General features: G+C 57.3%; 3 protein-coding genes across 6 annotated transcripts in view; 1 reads left to right on the top strand and 2 right to left on the bottom strand.

Annotated features, from left to right (window-relative positions):
- Positions 1-4,982, top strand: part of Smg6 (SMG6, nonsense mediated mRNA decay factor) — a 262,312-nt gene extending 257,330 nt beyond the window's left edge. For all 3 annotated transcript variants that reach the window (XM_005349562.3, XM_026780050.1, XM_026780049.1), the window contains 2 exons: positions 304-385; positions 3,318-4,982. In XM_005349562.3, coding sequence (XP_005349619.2) covers positions 304-385; positions 3,318-3,448 — 213 coding nt within the window. In that variant the 3' untranslated portion in view covers positions 3,449-4,982. The remainder of the gene's footprint in view (positions 1-303; positions 386-3,317) is intronic.
- Positions 4,983-5,760: 778 nt separating this feature from the next.
- Positions 5,761-9,642, bottom strand: Hic1 (HIC ZBTB transcriptional repressor 1). Of its 2 annotated transcripts, none has more exons than XM_005349561.3 (2): positions 9,506-9,642; positions 5,761-8,040 (listed from the first exon to the last, which is right to left on the bottom strand). In XM_005349561.3, the coding sequence occupies exon 2, from the start codon at positions 8,018-8,020 to the stop codon at positions 5,909-5,911; it is 2,112 nt and encodes a 703-aa protein (XP_005349618.2). In that variant the 5' UTR covers positions 8,021-8,040; positions 9,506-9,642; the 3' UTR covers positions 5,761-5,908. The 2 variants fall into 2 exon arrangements, with proteins under 2 accessions (XP_005349618.2, XP_026635852.1); XM_026780051.1 differs by lacking the exon at positions 9,506-9,642 and adding an exon at positions 8,392-8,684.
- A 7,543-nt stretch (positions 9,643-17,185) lies between these two features.
- Ovca2 (OVCA2, serine hydrolase domain containing) lies at positions 17,186-18,576 on the bottom strand. The gene is made up of 2 exons (XM_005349560.3): positions 18,371-18,576; positions 17,186-18,158 (listed from the first exon to the last, which is right to left on the bottom strand). Exons 1-2 carry the CDS (start codon positions 18,552-18,554, stop codon positions 17,659-17,661), a joined length of 684 nt encoding a protein of 227 aa, XP_005349617.1. The 5' UTR covers positions 18,555-18,576; the 3' UTR covers positions 17,186-17,658.
- Between the last annotated feature and the right edge of the window lie 90 nt (positions 18,577-18,666).

Here is an 18,666-nt window from a genome sequence, read left to right as displayed (position 1 = left end):
AAAAAAAAAAAAAAAAAAAAAAAAAAAAAAAAAGCTACAGAGAAACCCTGTCTCGGGGTGGGGGAAAAATGTTCCTGAAAGGAGGGAGTGAAAGAAGGCTTTTTGAGCCTGGGAAGCCAAGGGATAGGCAAGGCCCAGGAGGGGAAGAATACCTTGTTCTCTGTATCACTAAGGACAGTTAAACTCAGCCATGCAGAGCCAGAGCATTCCTGAATGAGCCTCTAGGACAACCCTGGAAGTACCTCTGCCTCTGCATGGCGCCCCCTCCTGCCCAGTGGTGATTTTCGCACTGTTTTCTTCCAGGGTAACAACGATGACTTGATCCTCTCGTGCTGCCTGCACTACTGCAAAGACAAGGCTAAGGATTACATGCCCACTAGCAAAGGTACAGTCTGGCCTCTCCTTGGACCATCCATCCCTCTGTCCTACTTTACCCTACTCATCCATAGTTCGTAAGAAGAGTCCCTCTGCTGACTTTGGCCTACAAAGCCCATACAGGGCCTATACAAGCCTGAGGCCATCTTGTCCATCTTCCCAGAGGTTAGACCTTCTATCATAGATTCCTTGTCCCCAAACAATGTCAGGCGATCTGGGGCCAACTAGGGATGATCCTCGCTAGTCCTGCTCTAGGCAGCGAACATTCCCACTCAGTCTGCATCCATTTCCTTTCTTGGGTCCTCAGTGAGTTCCTTCTGACAGCAAGAATGTCTTATGATTCAGTATAGTTTGTTCTGGCCATGTTCTCCTGAACCCAGCTCTCTGCTGCCCTGAGAAGTAGAGCCTCTAGTGGGCATACTTTTTCTTGGCCATGCTCACCTCCCTAGCCATTTCAGAGTATCCCTTGAATGTTAACCTATATCAGGCCTGCAATGGAGGTCCTCCCCAGCCAGGAATAGGCCTTTCTTCTGGACCTCTATTGCAGTGAGCTGTAGTATTTTATAGGCTAACTGGAGCTGGAAGTAGGGACAAACTTAAAGACTGAGCCCATAGCTGAGTTTTAAAATGTTTTGGTGAACAAAATCCCACCTCTGGGCCACCGTAGAACTCTCAAGTGTCTGACCATCTCAGCCTTGAATGTCCTGCCCAGCCCCATGGGACCAATGATACACAGAAGACTTTGCTACTGATTCCCAAGATTGCAACATTTCTTCTTGTGGAAGGGAATTCTAACCTCTCCTAGCTCAGTATTGTGTGCTGAGCTAATAAATCTCATTAATGGGTCTCTGCTCATACCTGTGTAGCCTCATGATTTTCTTTCTGACTCTCTTGCTCCTCGAGCTCCAGTAGAGTCCATGCCCTCAGTTCTGACTTGCTGGCTAACCCTGGAGTTGTCCTCTGATTGCTCCTCCTGCACATTAGCACAGCCCTCCCTCATGCCAGTGTTTCTGCACCAGGAGCTAGTCAGTAATCCACCACTGCTGTTCCACAGAGGGGCTACCACATGTACTCTCCCTGAGGGCCAGACCTGGAATGTACAACTGACAAATTAGAATCCTGGCTGAGCCAGAAGAGTTTGTGACTTACCCCAGGGCAGTTTCTTAGAGGGGCGCAGGATTGCAAAGATCCTGTGGAAAAGTATGGCTCCAGTAATCCTCAGCTACCAAACTGTTTTGTTCTTAGCCCAGATGCGTTTGGACTCAGGCTCTACTAGTCCTGACACCCCCCATCACCCCCAAACTGCCTACAGAAACCCACTGCCGTCCTGGGGACCGCCCCTATCAAAATTACATCAGCAACGGCTGGTGTAATCAAACCCCATTTGTCAGTGTGAATTCTTAGCAGATTAACTTGTCAGATTCACAGAGAAACCGTCACCAAATGTTTATGTGTAAACGATGTTGAATTTTAAAATCATGTGGATTATGGCGGATGGGGCCTGACAAGATGACAGTCTCTGGTTTCTAACAAAGTGAAGTTACCAGTGTCAAAACAGAGGATGTTTATTGTTAAAAATGTCTCAAAGTATCCACAGAAACCCCTACAGACCCCTGCCAGCAATGCTGGGCCTTTGCTGGCTGACCTAAGGCCTAGGACTCTTCTGGTCTGAGGCCCAGGGCAGGAATAGTAGAGTTGCAGACAGACCCAGACAACAGCTGGGAACCCCATGTAGCACCCCACATCACTACCCTACCACATACACACATTCCAGGCCCAGGCAACAGAAGGGTCTTAGAACTCCCTTATTCATGACCACCTTCTTCACCTTCTGTACACAGCCTTCTCCCTCCTCTCTTTCCTTACCACCATCAGCCCCATGAGCCTCTCCCTCTTCACCCCAAATTCCTCCCTAGGCTGAAAGCCAATTCTCAGCCTCCCTGCCTGGAGCTGGCAAGCCCAGAACTACTCAGGTCAGACATGATGTTTGCAATCCCCCAGCCCGCCAGCCCTAGCAGTCCCCAAACACCACAGGACATTTCCTGTGCCTTTGCTCTCTGCCAGACCTCTAGTAGGAAATGCCAGGCCAGGATGTAGGGGTAAACCTGCCACCCAAGTAGCCATGCCCAGGGCTTGGAGTATCACTTAAGCGATTGATGTTTAAGTTCTCTTCTGTACGTTAGTCAGAAGGAGGGAAAGACTGCTATAAAAACTTATCTAAAGACAAAGGCTATCTGTAGTGGTACAGATTGATTTCTAAGTTATGTAAAATGCATCAAGATGGTGTGGCTAATAAGTGTTACAGGTGGGGGGGCTCTATACATATGCTAATGTGTGTATTTACAGAAGTACATAAGGATACTACAAGGCACAGAGCTACCTGGGTTACAAGGCATCTGGGAGGACAGTCCTGCCTCTACTTTTCTTTTGAACCTTCTGTACTATTAGATGTACATAGATAACTGATTTAATAGATTCTTTAGCCATAGCCACAAAGCCCTTTTAGCACAACCTCTCCTGAGAGGTCCCTGGAGCTAACCCCTTTCCCCACATTTGTAAGCTCTTCCCACTTAACTATTCATCTTTGGATTTTTAGCCTTTGGGTACATAAAACAGAGAATGTGTTGTGAGGAGTGGTAATGGGAGGCTGGGGCCAACAGTGCAGTTAGGAATCGATGGCAAGGGGCTGTTTCCTAATAGTTCAGAATCCTGGAGGACAGGTCTGTGGATCTCGGTGACCAGGCACAAGAGTCCTGTGTGGGAGGTGGGCGTTCACAGCAGCAGCACAATTCTTGTCTAGCTTGACCCTTTAAGCAGCTGTGATACTCTGAGTCTGGAAAAAGGAAAGGGCTTGCCCCTGCAGGACCACATTCCCCTCAGGACAAGAAATGGCATTTGACACTTTATCCTCAGCAGAGCCCATCTGCTTTCTGTGCCAACAGAGGAACCGATCCGCCTGCTACGGGAAGTGGTGCTGCTGACCGATGACCGGAACCTGCGGGTGAAGGCACTGACAAGGAATGTGCCTGTGAGAGACATCCCAGCCTTCCTTACGTGGGCCCAGGTGGGCTGAGGGGGCCACACTGGGGCCCACCCCCATGGAACCATTCCTGAGAGGCCACCAGGCGTCCAGTGTAGCACGGAAGATGTCCACGTGCCTGAGCCACCAGTCCACCCAGACAATAAACCATCCTCTTCCAACCTCATGCCGTGGCCGTGCTGTGGGGGAGCCGCTCCTCACAGAGCCCCTCCCAAGGGTCAGGCGGAAGCTGCTGGGACCCTCCTGGGCTGCCAAGTTTAGCAGGGAGGTGACTGGCTACAGTGACAACAGGTGGACAAGCCAGATAGGCCACCAAGCTCTCAGCCTTTCTCCTTCCTGTCTGGTTTCAGGGCTGGAAGGAGGCCTACTCAACCCAGGGACCCAGCCACTCTGTAGTGGCAATGGGGCAGAGGTTCCAGAGTTTCAAGTGAAATGATAGAGCCCTCAGTCTGCAGAACCTCTGTCCTGAATGTCTGAGAGGCTTTGGCTGTTAGGAAGAGTGTACCCAGGGGGTCTCTGTCTCCCTGAGGCTTAGGCCCCCTATGGACCCACAGTGGGTTCTGTCCATAACAGCAGCCCTAGCCCTTCACTCTACACGCACTCATGCACGTACGCGCGAGTGCACACGCACACACACACGTTTCTCTTCCTGTCCACATCAGTCTTTGTCCTTGTTTTCTCTTTGGGCAGTCATGGGTCTAGAGGGAAGGGACATCTAGTCTTGGGCCCGTGCTTCCTGAGTGGCCTCCCACCTGCATATGCTTCTAATATTTGGCCTTCCTTTCTCACTAGCACCCTCTTGGGGAAATTTCCTCAGACTCTTCCTGTTCCTTCTTTGTTTGCCTTCCCTTTCTAGTTGGCACTTTCATCACCCCAAGGGCCCTCAACTTCCTCACCTCAGTCCCTTGTGGGGCTTCTAGCTCGGAATCCCCACACACACCTGTGACTGGAACCAAATTCAGCTTCCCAGCTGTCCTTTACTTCCCAATCCTCCTTACACCTCTAAGAAGCTTCCCCGCTGGTGGAGGTGAGCCCAGAACCTGGGGTGTTTGGCCAGTTCCTTTCTCTATCCTCCTATTCTTTACCCAGAAGAGGGGACTCGGGGCTCCTTTAGCTTCTGGGGGTTTTGTTTTGTTTTTCCTTGGTGCCCCTCTGTTCACAACCTCACTTGGAGGTGCCCTACCAGGAATGAATTCCTCCGGTCTTGCACAGGGCAGAGGAGAAGGCAGTCTTTGTTGGAGAGGAGTAAATCTCAGTAGATCACACAGCCCACAGCCTGACTGTACCCACTTCTCCGAGGAGCAGTGTGCATCACCAGGGGTGCTCTGCCCTCTTCAGGCTCGGGGTCCTACCAGAAGAGAGCTGTGCAGGAGAGCCTAGGACAGTGATTTTGGGGTACAAATGCCCAGGGCTCAGAAGACCGTGTCTGTTGAGTTGTAAGGCCCAGGCCCTTTGAGGTCCTCTCTGCTGTGAAGGCCGTTGGCTGAGGGGGGAAGTGGGAGAACACCTTCTTTCTGTCCCATTTGAAACCCTGCTTTTGTTTCCTTAATAAATTTTTAGTTGTGAAACATATTGACCTCCTGTTGGTCTATTTTTGGGACTGAGGAGGGGAGGCAGACTCAAGCCTGTACATCTGTGTTGGGGCCCTGCCACCCACCCTGGTGCAGGGGCAGAAGAGAGGCACAGGATTAGGGACCTTGGTTACTGCTTTATTGCTGTTTGGTTGAGTATAGAAAATGGAAGCGGCTCTGGGAGAGCCTGTGTACAGAGAAGGGAATATACAAAGGGACAGAACGGGAACCAAGGAGACCTCGCTCCAACCCAGCTAAAGCTGGGCTCAGGATAGGGGCCACCCGGGGCGCATGCAATAAATACGATGGGGCCCCAGGAAGAGGAGGGGGACCTCGGAAACAGAGACAGGTGGGCCAGGGCTGTCATCCCTGGCTCAAGACCTGCCCACCCTGGTGGGTCAGGAAGGGAAGGATTGACCCTGGGGCTAGTGCCACTTGTGCAAAATGAGGAACTTCACATTATCAGTCCCGGGCTGGGCAGGAGCCGGGGATCGGGGAGGCCCTCCGGCGGCTCAGTCCCCTCCCCTCTCCTCAACTATGCCCAATGCTCCTACCCCAGCGGGGAGATTCACAGTGAGAATGGGTGTGGTCGCAAGGGCCGGAGGTAGGGCTGGGAGAGTCCGAATAGTGCCCCCCCCTTCCCCCAGGAGCAGCACGGAGCCGGGGGGAGGGGGCCAACGAACCACAGGGAGAGGCGGGGTTCTCCTTTGGTCAAAGCTGATATCAAAAATATAAATCTCCCTTCCCCTATCCCACCCCCGTCCCGGGGTTTTCCCCCCACCGGCTTCCCCGGGTTAAGGCACAAAGCAGTGAGGCCAGGTGAGGCGTAGAAAGGTGGGGCCACCACTGCGGCGCTGCCGCTGCTACCAGTTATCCCCGGACCGCCGGCCGGGTAGCGCCAGGCGCACCTGCGAGCGGCACTTTAAGTGGGAGAGAAACGGTCGATGGTCCGGCCGTCCGGTCCCGCGGCCAGGTGCGCGCCCTGGCTCAGCACCTCTGCCGCCTTATCCGGGCTGAGTCCCAGCTCGGCAGTGAATTTGGCCAGCGGGTAGAGGCTCTCGAGCGCCACCTTGGGGTCGTGCAGGAAGTGCGTGGTCTGCGCCAGCAGCTCCGCCGCAGCTGCCTTGTCCTGTTGCTTCAGGCTCAGCTGTTCAGCTGTGAGGCGGGCCACAGCAAAGACACCCTCCGGGAAATCGAGCTTGCCCTTGCCGTCGGGGCCGGGGACGCCAGGTAGTCCCCCGAGGCCAGCCAGCGCCCCGGCTGCGCCGGCCGCGCCACCTACAGCGTGCATCTTCATGTGACTGATGAGGTTGCGCTGTTGAGCAAACTTGCCACCACACACCTGGCACTCGTAGGGCTTCTCTCCCGAGTGGATGCGCATGTGCTCCGTGAGGCGGTACTGACGGGTGAAGCGCATGCCGCACGCGTCGCACGCAAAGGGCTTCAGGCCTAAGTGACTACGCATATGGCGTGTCATGGTTCCGCGCTGCGTGAACTTCTTCCCGCAGATGGTACACGGATAGGGCCGTGTCAGCCAGTGCGTCTTCTCGTGCTGCCTCAGCGTGGCTGGGTCCTTGTAGCTCTTGTCGCAGGACGCGCAGCGGTACGGCCGCAGCAGCTCTCCCAGGCCGCCCGGGGGCCCAGTGATCTTGTCCCCACCACCACCAAAGGGGGGCCCGAGGCCGGCGGCCCCAGCAGCCCCCTCAGCAGCCTCTGCCCTGCCATACAGTGCCTCCTCTTCCTCCACGTGAGCCTCCACGTGTGCATTCAGCTGCTCCGAGCTGGGGAAGCCTTTGCCACAGGGGATGCACACGTACAGGTTGTCACCAAAGCTCTCAGGCTCGCCATAGGCCAAGTGCGGGCACGGGTAGCCATCCAGGTGGCCACTGGGTGGGCTGGGGTCCTCGCTGCTACCAGTCTCTTCACTGCTGCTCTTGTAGTCGTCTCCGTCAGCGCCTGTGCCTGGGTAGCGTGGCGGGGCCACCAGACCGAGCGGGGGACCCCCGGGTGAAGCTGCCGGGTCCCCACCGCGTTCCTCGAGGCGCTCGTCTGGGGAGCGGCGATCTCGGACCAGATCATCGCCATAGTTACCCAGGACTGGCTCGTGCTTCATCCAGCGGTAGAGGAGGCTGGGGCCGTCGGGGCGGACGGGGGGCTCGGGTCCCGGACTGCCGCCGCTTCCTCGAAACGGGTCTGGAGTCGGTACGGCCTCTTCCAGCTTCTGGAAGGGCAAAGGCGGAAGCAGCGGCAAGGCGAGCGGTGGCTCCTTGTAGACAGCGGACGCCGTACCGGGAGCGCTGTCCGGCCGCTGAGGCAGTTCTCGCTCACTCAGCGGTCGCTCGGGGACTGAGGAGTCTGGCGGGCTCTTCTTGGACAGATCCAGGCCACAAAGCTCCGGGGCGCAGAGTGAGGCTGCTGGGCCCGGGGCTGAGGCATACAGCTCGGCGCAATGGGTGTTGACCGCGGCCTCGGGCCCCGACGGCGGCTCGGCAGCAGGCTGCGGCGGCGGCCCGGCCGGGGACGAGTAGCAGGCCTGGATGACGGGCGTGGCGGCCCTCAAGCCCCGGCCGGGCCGCCCACAGGGCGCATAGCCGCCGCCGCCGCTGCCTCCTCCCCGCAGGTGGCAGTACTTGCCGTGGCGTTTGAGGCGCTTCTTGCACAGAGCCACGAGGTCAGGGATCTGCAGGTAGCTGGCGGCGGCCAGCACGGCGCCCAGGCTCGGCTCGGCCCCCGGGGCCACTGCTGCTGCAGCTGCGGCCTCAATACTGTCAGTCAGGCGGCCGGTGTAGATGAAGTCCAGCACCAGGCGGAACACGGCCGGGCTCACCATGTCATGGTCCAGGTTAAGCAGGTTGTCATGCACCACCAGGGACTTGAGGTAGGCGCTGCTGGCCGCCAGCACGTTCTTGTGCGCGCGGAAGAGGGCGTTCTGCACCACGATGATCACGTCGCACAAGAAGCCCTTGGTGCGCTGGTTGTTGAGCTGCAGCAGTAGCTGCCTCGAGTGGCCAGGCGCCTCCATCGTGTCCAGCATCGTCTGCCCAGCACACTCTCCTGCGGGGGAGACACACACCAGCTGGGTAAGAGCTAGGCCGGGCCGTGCCCTGGCTGCTCGCACCCAGCCCAGCACTGCTCCCCTCCGCTTCCCCTTCCCCTCAGCTGAGCAGGAGCCTGGAGCACCAAGGCCTGGTCACTAACAGAGGAGCCTCAGCGGCCTCCGGGAGTAGGAAGCTAGGCCCGCTGGCCCCAGACCGAAGGAGCAGGACGAGAAAGGCTGTGGATGGAGAGGAGGCCAGGTTAGCCTATTTGTCCCAGCCCCAGATGCTGCTGGGCACTCGAACAGGGTGCTGGGAACTTCCAGGGAGAAAACTATTCGGGCGAAATGACCCTTGCGGAGACAATTACCCGATTTAAGTAAAATGTCCGCTTCAGGAAAAGTCATTCAGGGCAGAAAAGTTTGCCCAAGTGGGGAGAAAAGGAGCCGAGCAAAAAGCGACTCCCGCCTCGAGAGAAGTTGCCCCAGTTAAGGGAAGTGATAAGGAGGACGGGAGCACGATGCCCATCGAGGCGCCGCCCTGGCCGGGGGCTGTCAGGCCTTCGTTTGGGCAGGCCGCCCCGGCACGGCGCGGGAAGCGGAGACAGTGGCTGCGGTGGCGGGCAGAGCGCGAAGGCCGGGCCCTGGCGCGGGGAGGGCGTTATATCGGGGCAGGAGGCTGAGGCAGGAAGCAGGTGGGGGGGAGGGGGGAGCCACGCAGCTCCCAGGGGAGGGAGGGGGCAGCGCCCCGGGCGGGCACGACGCACAGCCGGCTGAGGCCCTGACCCCGGCCTGCGTCCCACCCGCGTTCCCGACCCAGCCCTGGCCTCGACTCTACATCTCTTCCCCAGCTCCCCTCGGCCCCGTCTCCCCCGAAACTCTGCCGCCCCAAACTTGGGGGAAACTTTCCCAACTTCAGACAGGGAGGGAGGAGAGCGCCGACCTTAGTCCCTCCAGCCCCCAGTTTCTCCTCTAGGCCCCCAATTTCAGCAGCCTGGCGGCCCCAGGAACCCACGCTTAGTCTTGAGCCGCCCTGCCCGCGGGCGAGCGCGCCCGCCCCTGTTCCCCGCCTGGCCCGCAGGGCCTCGCGGGCCCGTTACCTGCGGCCGCAGCCCAGCCCGGCTTCCCTCCCCGAGGCTGTGGCAGCTCCTAGCCTGCGCCCCACCCGCCCCGCTGCCAGGCGCCGAGCTGTGCCAGGGCAGCGCCCCTGGCAGCCCCGCCCGCCGGCTCCCCTTGCCTTTCCCTCTCCTCCCCAGCCCATGTGCGGGCAGAGCCGGCCCCGGACCGCTGACCCCGCTGTGAACCCGCCGACGAGCAGCGGCCCAGCCGTCCCGAGTCCTCTAGGGAAGACACTTAGTGCCCTAAACGCCTGCGGCGACCCGGGACGCCCGCGCCTGAGGATGCTCCCCGGCTGGCCCGCGCGCGAGGACCAGCCTGTCCCGGGTCCCATGCCTGCCCCTCCCGGTCGCCAACTCGAGGACCCACCTGGGGGGCATGTCGGAAGCCCCGGGCCCGGCTGCCGGCGGATCCAGGGGGGACGTGGCTGCAATGCGCTGCCCTCCGCCCGCCGGGCCCCCGGTCGGTCTGTCCTGCCGGTCCGTCCTCCCCGCGTCCTGGTCGCGTCTCAGCCCCACCGCGCTTTCCGCACACTCTTATCTGGAGCGGCCCGAACCGGCAGACGCTGCCGCGGCCATGGCGCCACCTCGCGGTCGCGCGGGATGTGTATGGCCGGGCTGCGACCTCTGGCGCACACCTGGGCTGGAGACTTACAGATGCGGAGCTGAGCTGGAGATCTGCAGGTTCACACTTCCAGATGTGCCCACCTGGGGACCCAGATATCGGACCTGGGAGTCCCATAAACCTTAGAGTTTTGGGCTGCGTGCTCCCGAGTACATATTTCTATGTAATAAGGCGCCAATTCAGAAAAAAGTTCTGTCTTCAGAAAGGGAACTCCGAAGTCGGGTGTGATGGCACACTCTTGTAATGCTAGCACCAGGGAGTTGGAAGCGGGAGGACCAGGAGTTCAAGGTCAGCCTCTACGCCCTCTCTTCGGGAGCGGGGGAGGGGGGAAGACGGGCTTGGAACACTAGTGACAGTAGGTGGTGAGAGGGCGATTTTGGAAATCCTAAATGAGATGAAGGTAGCTAAGTTCGGAGCGAGGAGCGGGGCTTTCAATGGGCATTTCTGAACATCACTATCCCCTCCTCAGGAACGTTATCAGTACGCGCATCACTAACCGTCGACGTTCAAACGCTGTCCAAGTAGTGACACTCGCAGCCCGCCCCCTCCTGGAGTCCCAACTTCTTGGGCTACTCAGAGGCTGCTACGGTGAGCACCCCTGTGAAACAGAGTGGAGGGTGTACCAAAGAACCCTCCCTGAACTTACGGGTCTCCAGAAGGAACCTAGGATCCTCGACGGGAAAAAGCTGGACAGAGCCCCTTGGGACGTGTCTCCCACCCCCACATCCCTCATCTAAGCAGTTTTGAGGGATCCTGAGTGATTTTTTTTCACCAATCCACCATTTGAGAATTATTACAAGAGCCGGCGGCTTGAGCTCCAACCCCTCCCAAAAGATCCTACACAACGCCATACGAGGGAGGGCTCCATTCATGTTGGTGACGCCTCTTCTAGGTGGGAGGAGACCGTGCACCGGCTCGTGGGTGCTCCGGAAATGTCCCTGCGCAGCTGGGCGGAGGCACCAGCACCGTTGCAAGCACCGCGCCTCAGTGGCCCACGCTCCGCCTCCTCCCCGCACCTCCTGACCCCCGCCTACACCATGGGGGGGTCCCCCCCAAACCGCCCACAGCTTCTTATTGGCTGCGCCTTCCTCCGTGGCCAAGCCGGAGAGGCTGGGGCGCAGTTACTATGGTAACCAATGAGGTTCCCAGGATCTCATCTCTCAGAGGCCTTGGAGAGCTTAGCAACCGCGCGGGGCCTCAAGACTGGTGGGGGCCGCGCTCGCCGCACCCCACGCTGTCCTCGAGCCCCCACGCCCCCGCTTGAGGTAGTGGCTGAGTCACTCGCCCCGGGGCCGCAGACACGGCCTCTGGCTGTACCAGTGAGACACCAAGGTCTTGGGCGCCCCCTAGAGGCTACGTTTCATTGGCAGGAGACTTCTGCGCCTGGCCTAGGATTCTGGTCCAAACAAGTTAAGACTGCCCTTTGCCAGGTTTCCGCGGTGTGCTCCGAATCCATCTTTTCCACGTACAGTCTTGTACATCAGCACGAGACAAGCACTGCGGACCCACAGTCGGCTCCGCAATTTCTGAGCTCTAGGAGAAACGGACACAGTCTCTCGGTCGAGGGATAGGCTTTCTAGCTGAAGCAGAGTGCTGGGGACGTGAAGGCTCACCAGAAATGCTCTTAGCAAATCCCAAATAGCAAGCAAGGGTGTCTGTTTTTTCTCCTTTTAATGGGGTTAGATTGTAGGCGTCTGAAAAAAAGCCCCCAGCCTCTGTGTGTCTATCCGCTGACTGATCGACACAAGGTTCAACGTGTCCACTGTTTGCTGTCATTGAATCGCTATGGGGAGGACCACAGAGTCCTGTCCAAGCGTCTCTGTGTACTCCCCCACTCCTCCCGCCCACGTCCTCGGGTTTTACTACGCAGCTATGGCTGGCCTCGAACTTTCTATGTAGACAGGCAGGCCTCAAACTCACAGAGCCTCGTCTGTCTCCCATGCGCAGGGATTAAACGTAGATGCGCAACACCATGCCCTGCCGCCTTTTAACTCAATTTTTCCCTCCTGCCTTATCTCCGGGTCAACCTGGTGCAGCTTTCTCCCCTTGCTGAACACATGCCGCCCCCATTTAGAACCTAGAGATAGAATTGGGCTATTCTAGGGAACCTGCCCCACATCGCATGAGCCCGTTTGGCCAGTTCTCACTCCTCTAGAAAGGGGTTTCTGCCAAGCTCAGCAGTCATTCCCTCTCTTACAAGCTCTGCCTATGCCTTCTACATCAGTGAGTGCTGAGATGGTCTCTGTGCCAGAGCTGGCCACTGGCCAGTTAGTTGCCCTCTCCATCACTTGTCAGGCTAGCCCTTCCCTTTGTGGATGCTCCAGACAATTTCCTAGACTCTCTTATAGAGCACCCTTTATTCATTTCTGAAGTCCAGGCTACGCTCCTCAACTCCCTTACCTTCCCCGCGGTTTCCACCATCTGACTTGTACCTTCCCACCTGCAGCCGAGTCAAGAAACCTTCCAAGACTTCCAGCCTTCACCACCCCTCTTCCCCAGCCTCTTGCTGGGGTTTCCTTTCCTTGGCCCCCCCAAGAGAAAGAGAAAGCTACAGTGACCATACGGGGCGTGATACCACCGCCAGGGATCTTCCGGCGTCACAGACCTGCCGGGTCTAGGAATCCAGGAATGTGGTTGGGGGCTACCAAGTGAGGACCCCCCGAGGTCCAGGCGAGAGAGGACTGAGCTCCCCAGGACTCCCGAAGCCCAAAGGGGAGAGTGAATAAATACGCAAAGGGGCTGCACCCTCCCTGCACTGTCCTCCTCCAGCCTGCCGTCTGCAGTTCCGGAAAGTTAACCCCTTGGAGACCAAGCCTGGGGTTACATACTCCCCCTACCCAATCCTGCTTCCGCGCTCACACCCTCCTCCCGCTCCCAACTCCAAGTCACTTCGTCCCGTCCTCCCCTACGCTGCCCCCCCCCCCCGCGCTTGCCACTATAAATAGCCTCTTTTCCCGTTTCCTAAATTCCCTGCTGACGTCGGCAACGCGTCAGTGTGTAGGAGCCGCGGCCGCATGAATGAGCCGCCGCACGAGTACTACGCGCGCCTATAAAAGCGGCGGCGCCGGCCGGGCTGCGGGAGGCAAGCCGGCACTGGGGCGACGCGGCCCGCCAGGTAAGGACCCACCGACGGTCGGAGATGGGCCGATGCACGGACACCATGGGAAGGCAAGGAGGGGACCAACGGGCGGAGGGTTGGAGGGTCGCTCCGGAGTGAGGAAGGGGACAGAGTGGGAGGGACGAAGGTTCCTTGCAGCTTGGAGGAGCAGGGGCCGGAGGCTGACCCAACCTTATGCAGCACCTGCCGGGACCCAAATGAAGACGCAGGACACTCTGGAGAAACATCGAGCGGAGAACCGAGCCCCCCGACCCCATTTCCAGAAGCTGAGCGGCACCTGCGCCATCCTTCTAAGAAAGTGGGGAGAAGGTGCTGGAGTCCCAGGAGACGCGCCCCCCTCAATTCCCTCCCTGTCCGCAGAGCGGTGACTCAGCCTAGATGGCCCCGACTGATTGAGCCGGGGCGGCCACGACAGACAGACGCACACCTCGACCCTGCGACTCTCTCGGGACCCCTGCCCCGCATGCTGCCCAGACGCCCCTTCCCCGTCCTGTCCCGTCCCTTCGGGCTGTCCCACTGCCCAGGACTTCCCGCCTCTGCGAGTGGAGCTGTCCTCTCAGGACCAGGCGGGGGCGGGGCTTCGGGCAGGCGCCCCACTCCACCCCCACCGCCACCGCACTGCCGGAAGTGCCTCCCCACTGGGACATCTTTGACGTCACAGGGCTCTGACGTCAACGGTCGCGTGCCTGTCCGCGCGTGTTTGGGCGGAGGGGGACGTGAGAAGCAGCAGCGCCCCGGCCGCGGGCGACGGGACATCCCCGCCGGGCAGTGCGCCGGCACCTTGGCTCTAGACTGCTTACTGCCCGGGCCGCCCTCAGTAACAGTCTCCAGTCACGGCCACCGACGCCTGGCCCCGCCCCAGGACCGCCGACCCCGGGCCCCTCCGCGCCTCCCTGCGCCGCTGTCCGCGGTGCTGATGCAGCGCAGGAGCCTCCCTCGGGCCCGCCCGTCCAAGGTTCCCGTGGGCTGCTGTGGGCGCTGGTCCCGCACACGCTCGTACAGCCCCAGCCGCCCCCGCCGCCTGCGCTGCTGACGTCAGCCTGACAGTCCCGCCCCCGCGTCTCCAGGGCAACCGTGGCTTTCGATTGTTACTGTGGGAACCGGAGGTAACAGTCTACAGCCATGGTCGCCCCGCAGCACGCCCACGCTCCCCACCACGCCGAGTTCTGCCAGCCCGGGTTTGGGCAGATGCAGAGCAAGAGGAGGCGGGGCGGCGACGCAACATCCGATGTGTCTGCGGGGGTGGCAGGAGGTGTGCTCTGAGAGGCAGCCTATGAGGCTGTTGCCTGCGCATCCACCCAAGCACAGAAACAAGCCAGGTCTGCGGAGTGTCTGAGCATCCTTCTCAGTGACTGTCCGGTTTTTCCAGTCGAGCTATCTGCTACCTACTGGTGGCGAAAAATTAGGTTGTTCTGAGATAAGAATGTTTATCTCCTGAGGAGGGCGGTGTGGAGGACAGGTGAGACCAGAAGTCCTTCAAGAAGGGAAGAGGAAACACGTTTGCCTGCAGAGGGCTAAAGGGGCCGGAGAGGGAAATTTATCACACGTTTCTTCCAGAAACTCCCAGGTGAGCAGGCATAGGGCAAAGAATCCATTTCCTGATAGAGCTACAACCTCTCTATGACTTTGTCCCCCCAACTTTCTCCTGAACCGCAGAAGATGATTAAAAGGGTCCTTGCCGGCTGATAGTGGCATATGCCTTTAATCCTAGCACTCGGGAGGCAGAGGCAGGAGGATCTCTGTGAGTTTGAGGCCAGCCTGGTCTACACAGGGAGTTCCAGGAGAGCAAGTTCACCTGATCCCTTCTCCCTTCAGTTGGTCTCTAAGTACTGTATCCAACGTGCCATAACAAGGAGTACCACAAAGGCCAAATCTGTGGCTAGGGCTGCTGAGGGACTCTGCTAGGGTACTGTCTTCAGGGCTTTAAAAATCCTCTGATCTAATCGAGGCAAAAGAAACAAACTACAGGGACATTCTGAACCCATCAGAAGAACGTGGGCAGAAGGTTGCCTGTACAATGCTGCGATTGTCTGGTATCCTAGAAAGCATTTAGTGTAAACCATGCCCTCTTCCCCAAGGATTATTTTATGGGTTGGAAAGCTGAGGCCCAAGTTGGGCATTTAGCCTATATTGAAGTGGTAGTTACTGCCTGCTTTCTACAGCAGAGAAACCACCAAAGCCAGGAGCAGTGGTGATAAGTACATGCAGGCCCAGCTACTCAGGAGACTGAGGAAAGTGAGCCCATGAGTTCAGAAGCTCCAGGCTAGCCTGGGCAATATGGTGAGATCCTCTGCGTCTCAAAACAATGGGAAGGGAGGCATGTGATGGCAACAGGCAAGAATGTGAACTTTTGGATCCGAATCACCCAATCTTGAGTAATGTACTTAGCCTTTGTGTCTGTTTCCTCAATTGTAAAATTCGGTTATTAGGTTAATGACAGTACTTACTTCATGACATTACAAAGTAAAATTAGGCAATAAGATGGTGGGCTGAACACAGAGCTCCATGGTACAGTCTGTGCTTAGCATGCCCAAGGTCCTGGGTTTGGTTCAAGGCACCAAAAATAAATGAGTTAAGCCACGGCGGCAGATACTTTTGAATCCCAGCATTTGGAAGACAGAGAGAAATAAGTGGATTTCTGCTGAGTGCAAGACTAACCAGAACTCTGGTGAGACCTTGTCTCAAAAATAAATGAGATGATGGGCTTCTACTTGTCCCCTTGTCTGCTACAGTTATTTCTCAATAGATGTTATTTTCTAGCCTCTGGACCTTATTTGCCTGGGCTATAAATTGAAAAAAAAAAGTGTGCTTTTGTTTTTGGAGACAGAGCTTCTCTATGTAACTAGCTTTGTAGACCAGGCTGGCCTCAAATTTATGGAGATCCACCTGCCTCTGCCTCCTAAGTGCTGGGATTAAAGGTGTGCACCACCAGGCCTACACAGCTAAATTGAAACTTTCACAGCAGTGATTCCTCAGGGGACCTGCTTTCTCTCCCCTGCAGAGGGTTCTTAGTCCCATTAGAAGCCCTTTCCTAGTATTACATATTTTACCAGGGATTTAAAACTCTACCCAAGTTTTCAAATACCCAGCTCAGGAATGACGGGGCAGTCTGTCAAACAGATCTAGCTTTCTCTAAGAGTTCCAATTGAACAAATGTTCCTCATGTAAGTGGCCCACAGGGGTTCAGTCTGCCTGGTGAGAGGTGACAACCATTCTGATTTACAGGAGGAATCTTTAGTCCAAGCATGAGCACTTCTGCTTCACCTAATAAGGCTCTGCCTAAACCTTCTCCTCCTTTTCCGCATAGAGCCAGGTCCTGAAGACCATTCACATGGATCTTTAGAGGACTCCCAAGGAGTGCAGGTCCTTTTCCCCAGCGAATCCCGCCTAGAGGGGGCAGCCTAGGACTGCCAGAGAGTCTGAGTACTGATTTGCAGATCCATCATTTTCAGAAAAGCAGAAATACTAAGGGGCCAAAGCCAATAGGTTTATAGGAGTAATCCCATCTGTTGCAATGTCTTCTTGTCAAGAAAGTAACCCCTGGAAGACTACAGCAAGGCAGAGACCAACTCCCTACAACCAGTAAACTGGACCTTTGGGTATAATTCCGTTCTTTTTTTTCCCTTTAATTTTAAAAAGATGTCAGTGTGTATGCGGATTTGTTTTCATGTTTTGGCAGTCAATGCCTTTACCTGCTGAGCCATCTATCTCACGGCCCCTTTGGTGGAAGTCTTAAGTTCCAGACTAAAGAAGCCAGGGGCCTGGCTGATCCCACAGAAGACTACATTTGAGTAGTCTGGAGGAAGGAAACACCTGGCCTGTGGAGACGAGGCTGCCCTCAAAGTCAGATCCTACCTTTGCCTGCATGTGCCTCACCCCGGGCACATATACCATGTGCATGCCTTGGACCGCGGGTTAGAGCCTCTGGAACTAGTTATAGATGTTTGTGAGCTGACACGTGAGTGCTGGGAACTGAACCTGGGTCCCCTGCAAGAGCAGGCTGTGTTCTTCAGCCCCTCCACTTCTCTGCCAAGGATGACTTGGAGTATCCATGCCAGCCTCAACTTCTACTCAGTTATAAAGCTCCCGAGAGGACAATGGCTTGGGATTAGGTAGGACCCTGTGATGTCCTAGAAAAAGCAGTCTGTCACAAGTCAAGAGAGCAGCGTGTGGCTGGAGTGAACGCTGAAATAAGAGCATGGCAAGGCAGTAATCCTTAAAGTGCCCAGAACTGACTGCACTTCCCAAGGCTTTCTCAACACACATCGGATAATTAGGAAGAACATCAATCTCAGAAACCCTGCAGATGGGCTCCTTAGGAAAGGGCAGTTTATTCTGTGCTGTCTTTGGCCTCTGCAACACCTGGTACAATCCAAGCCTTCAAGCTCAGAGTTCAGAAGGGATGGGGCAGTTGTGGAAGAACAGGGCCAGGGACCAAAAGAAAACCAACACTCAGTTCTCAGGTACTGGGTTCTAGGAAGCAGGTGACCCAGTCAGAGCCTTGTAAAGTGTCCTCTTTCCCCAAAATCCTCAATCTAAACCACTTTATTGTGTGGCAATCATTGGGGTGCCAACCCGTTTGAGCATCACTCTCCTCTCACGGGCCTTCTGATGTTTAACAAGGCTACCTGCTCCTCTTTGCTCCAGTAAGGGGCAACTGTCTTTCAACTAAGCACGGTAGGAGTGCCACGGTGGAGATTCCAGCATGCTAAGAACAGGAGGGCAAAAGACAGAGGCTGCTAGAGCAAGTGGGTGCAGTTTGGAGACATTTGCTGGCCCTTCACTCTGCAAACTGGTCCAAGAATTTGAGGTAGGCCTGACGCTGGGATGCAGCTGCTGGGATGAAGTGTCCGCCAGAGTGGGTGAGGGTGACAGCCCCAAGAAATCGGCTAGCCAATTGCATACTCTCCTGAGAAGGGATGACTCGATCAGTGTCCCCAAAAACATGAAGCGAAGGTAGTGACAAGGGGCTCTGTAGGATGGATTCCTTAAGGCCAAGGCCTCGGGGGCAGAACCCCGACACAAGTATGATAAATCGCGGCAAGGGGAAGCGGGGATCGCCTGCCTGACCCAGGGCACAAACAAAAGCGGCTAGTGCAGCCCCCTGGCTGAAGCCAAGAAGTCCGTCAAAAGGCCCTAGCGAGTCCAGGGCTTTTGCCACCGTTTCCAGGGCCGCCTCCAAACCCCTGCACGCCGCAGGCTCTTCCAGTGCGGAGAAAACATCTGCTTCCTGTTCGGAAAACCACCAGCCTCGAGGCTGCTCCTCCGGAGCACAGGGCCCTAGAAGCAGATGGGAGAAGAGCACGGGACCAGGATTAGAGGGGCCCGGGGAGAAAGGGGAGGGCAAGCTTGGGAGGGACGCGGGAGGAACTGGGCACAGATAAAGGAGAAGATCAGGGCGCGCAGGCTGGAGCCTGGGTGAGAACCGGGAGGTCTGCTGTGCTGAGGGGGCCGGTAAGTTGCGGGACATTTCCGGAGCAGGCTTGTCTCACCGGAGTCTGGCCTGGCGCCCTCGGGAGCTGCTGCCTCGGGGACCGGATGTGGCCCGCTGAGGCACACGAGCTCTGCGCGGCCCCGCAGCGCCTTCCTCAGCGCTCCAGTCTTCTCACGGAAGCCCCGTTCGCTCTGCCGGAAGCCCGCCAGGCACAGCACTCTCAGGGGCTGCCGCGACGCCATCCCGCAGAGCCACCGGAAGCGGGTCTTCACTGGGCGGAAGTGGGACCTGCGAGGGGCGGGGCCCGAGCCGACAACACCCAGAAGGCGGGGACGCGGAGGGCGGGCGCTAGGA

The sequence above is a fragment of the Microtus ochrogaster genome, chromosome 7 (genome assembly GCF_000317375.1).
Source record: "Microtus ochrogaster isolate Prairie Vole_2 chromosome 7, MicOch1.0, whole genome shotgun sequence".
Lineage (NCBI taxonomy): Eukaryota > Metazoa > Chordata > Mammalia > Rodentia > Cricetidae > Microtus > Microtus ochrogaster.
This window is presented reverse-complemented; position numbering and strand designations above follow the sequence as displayed.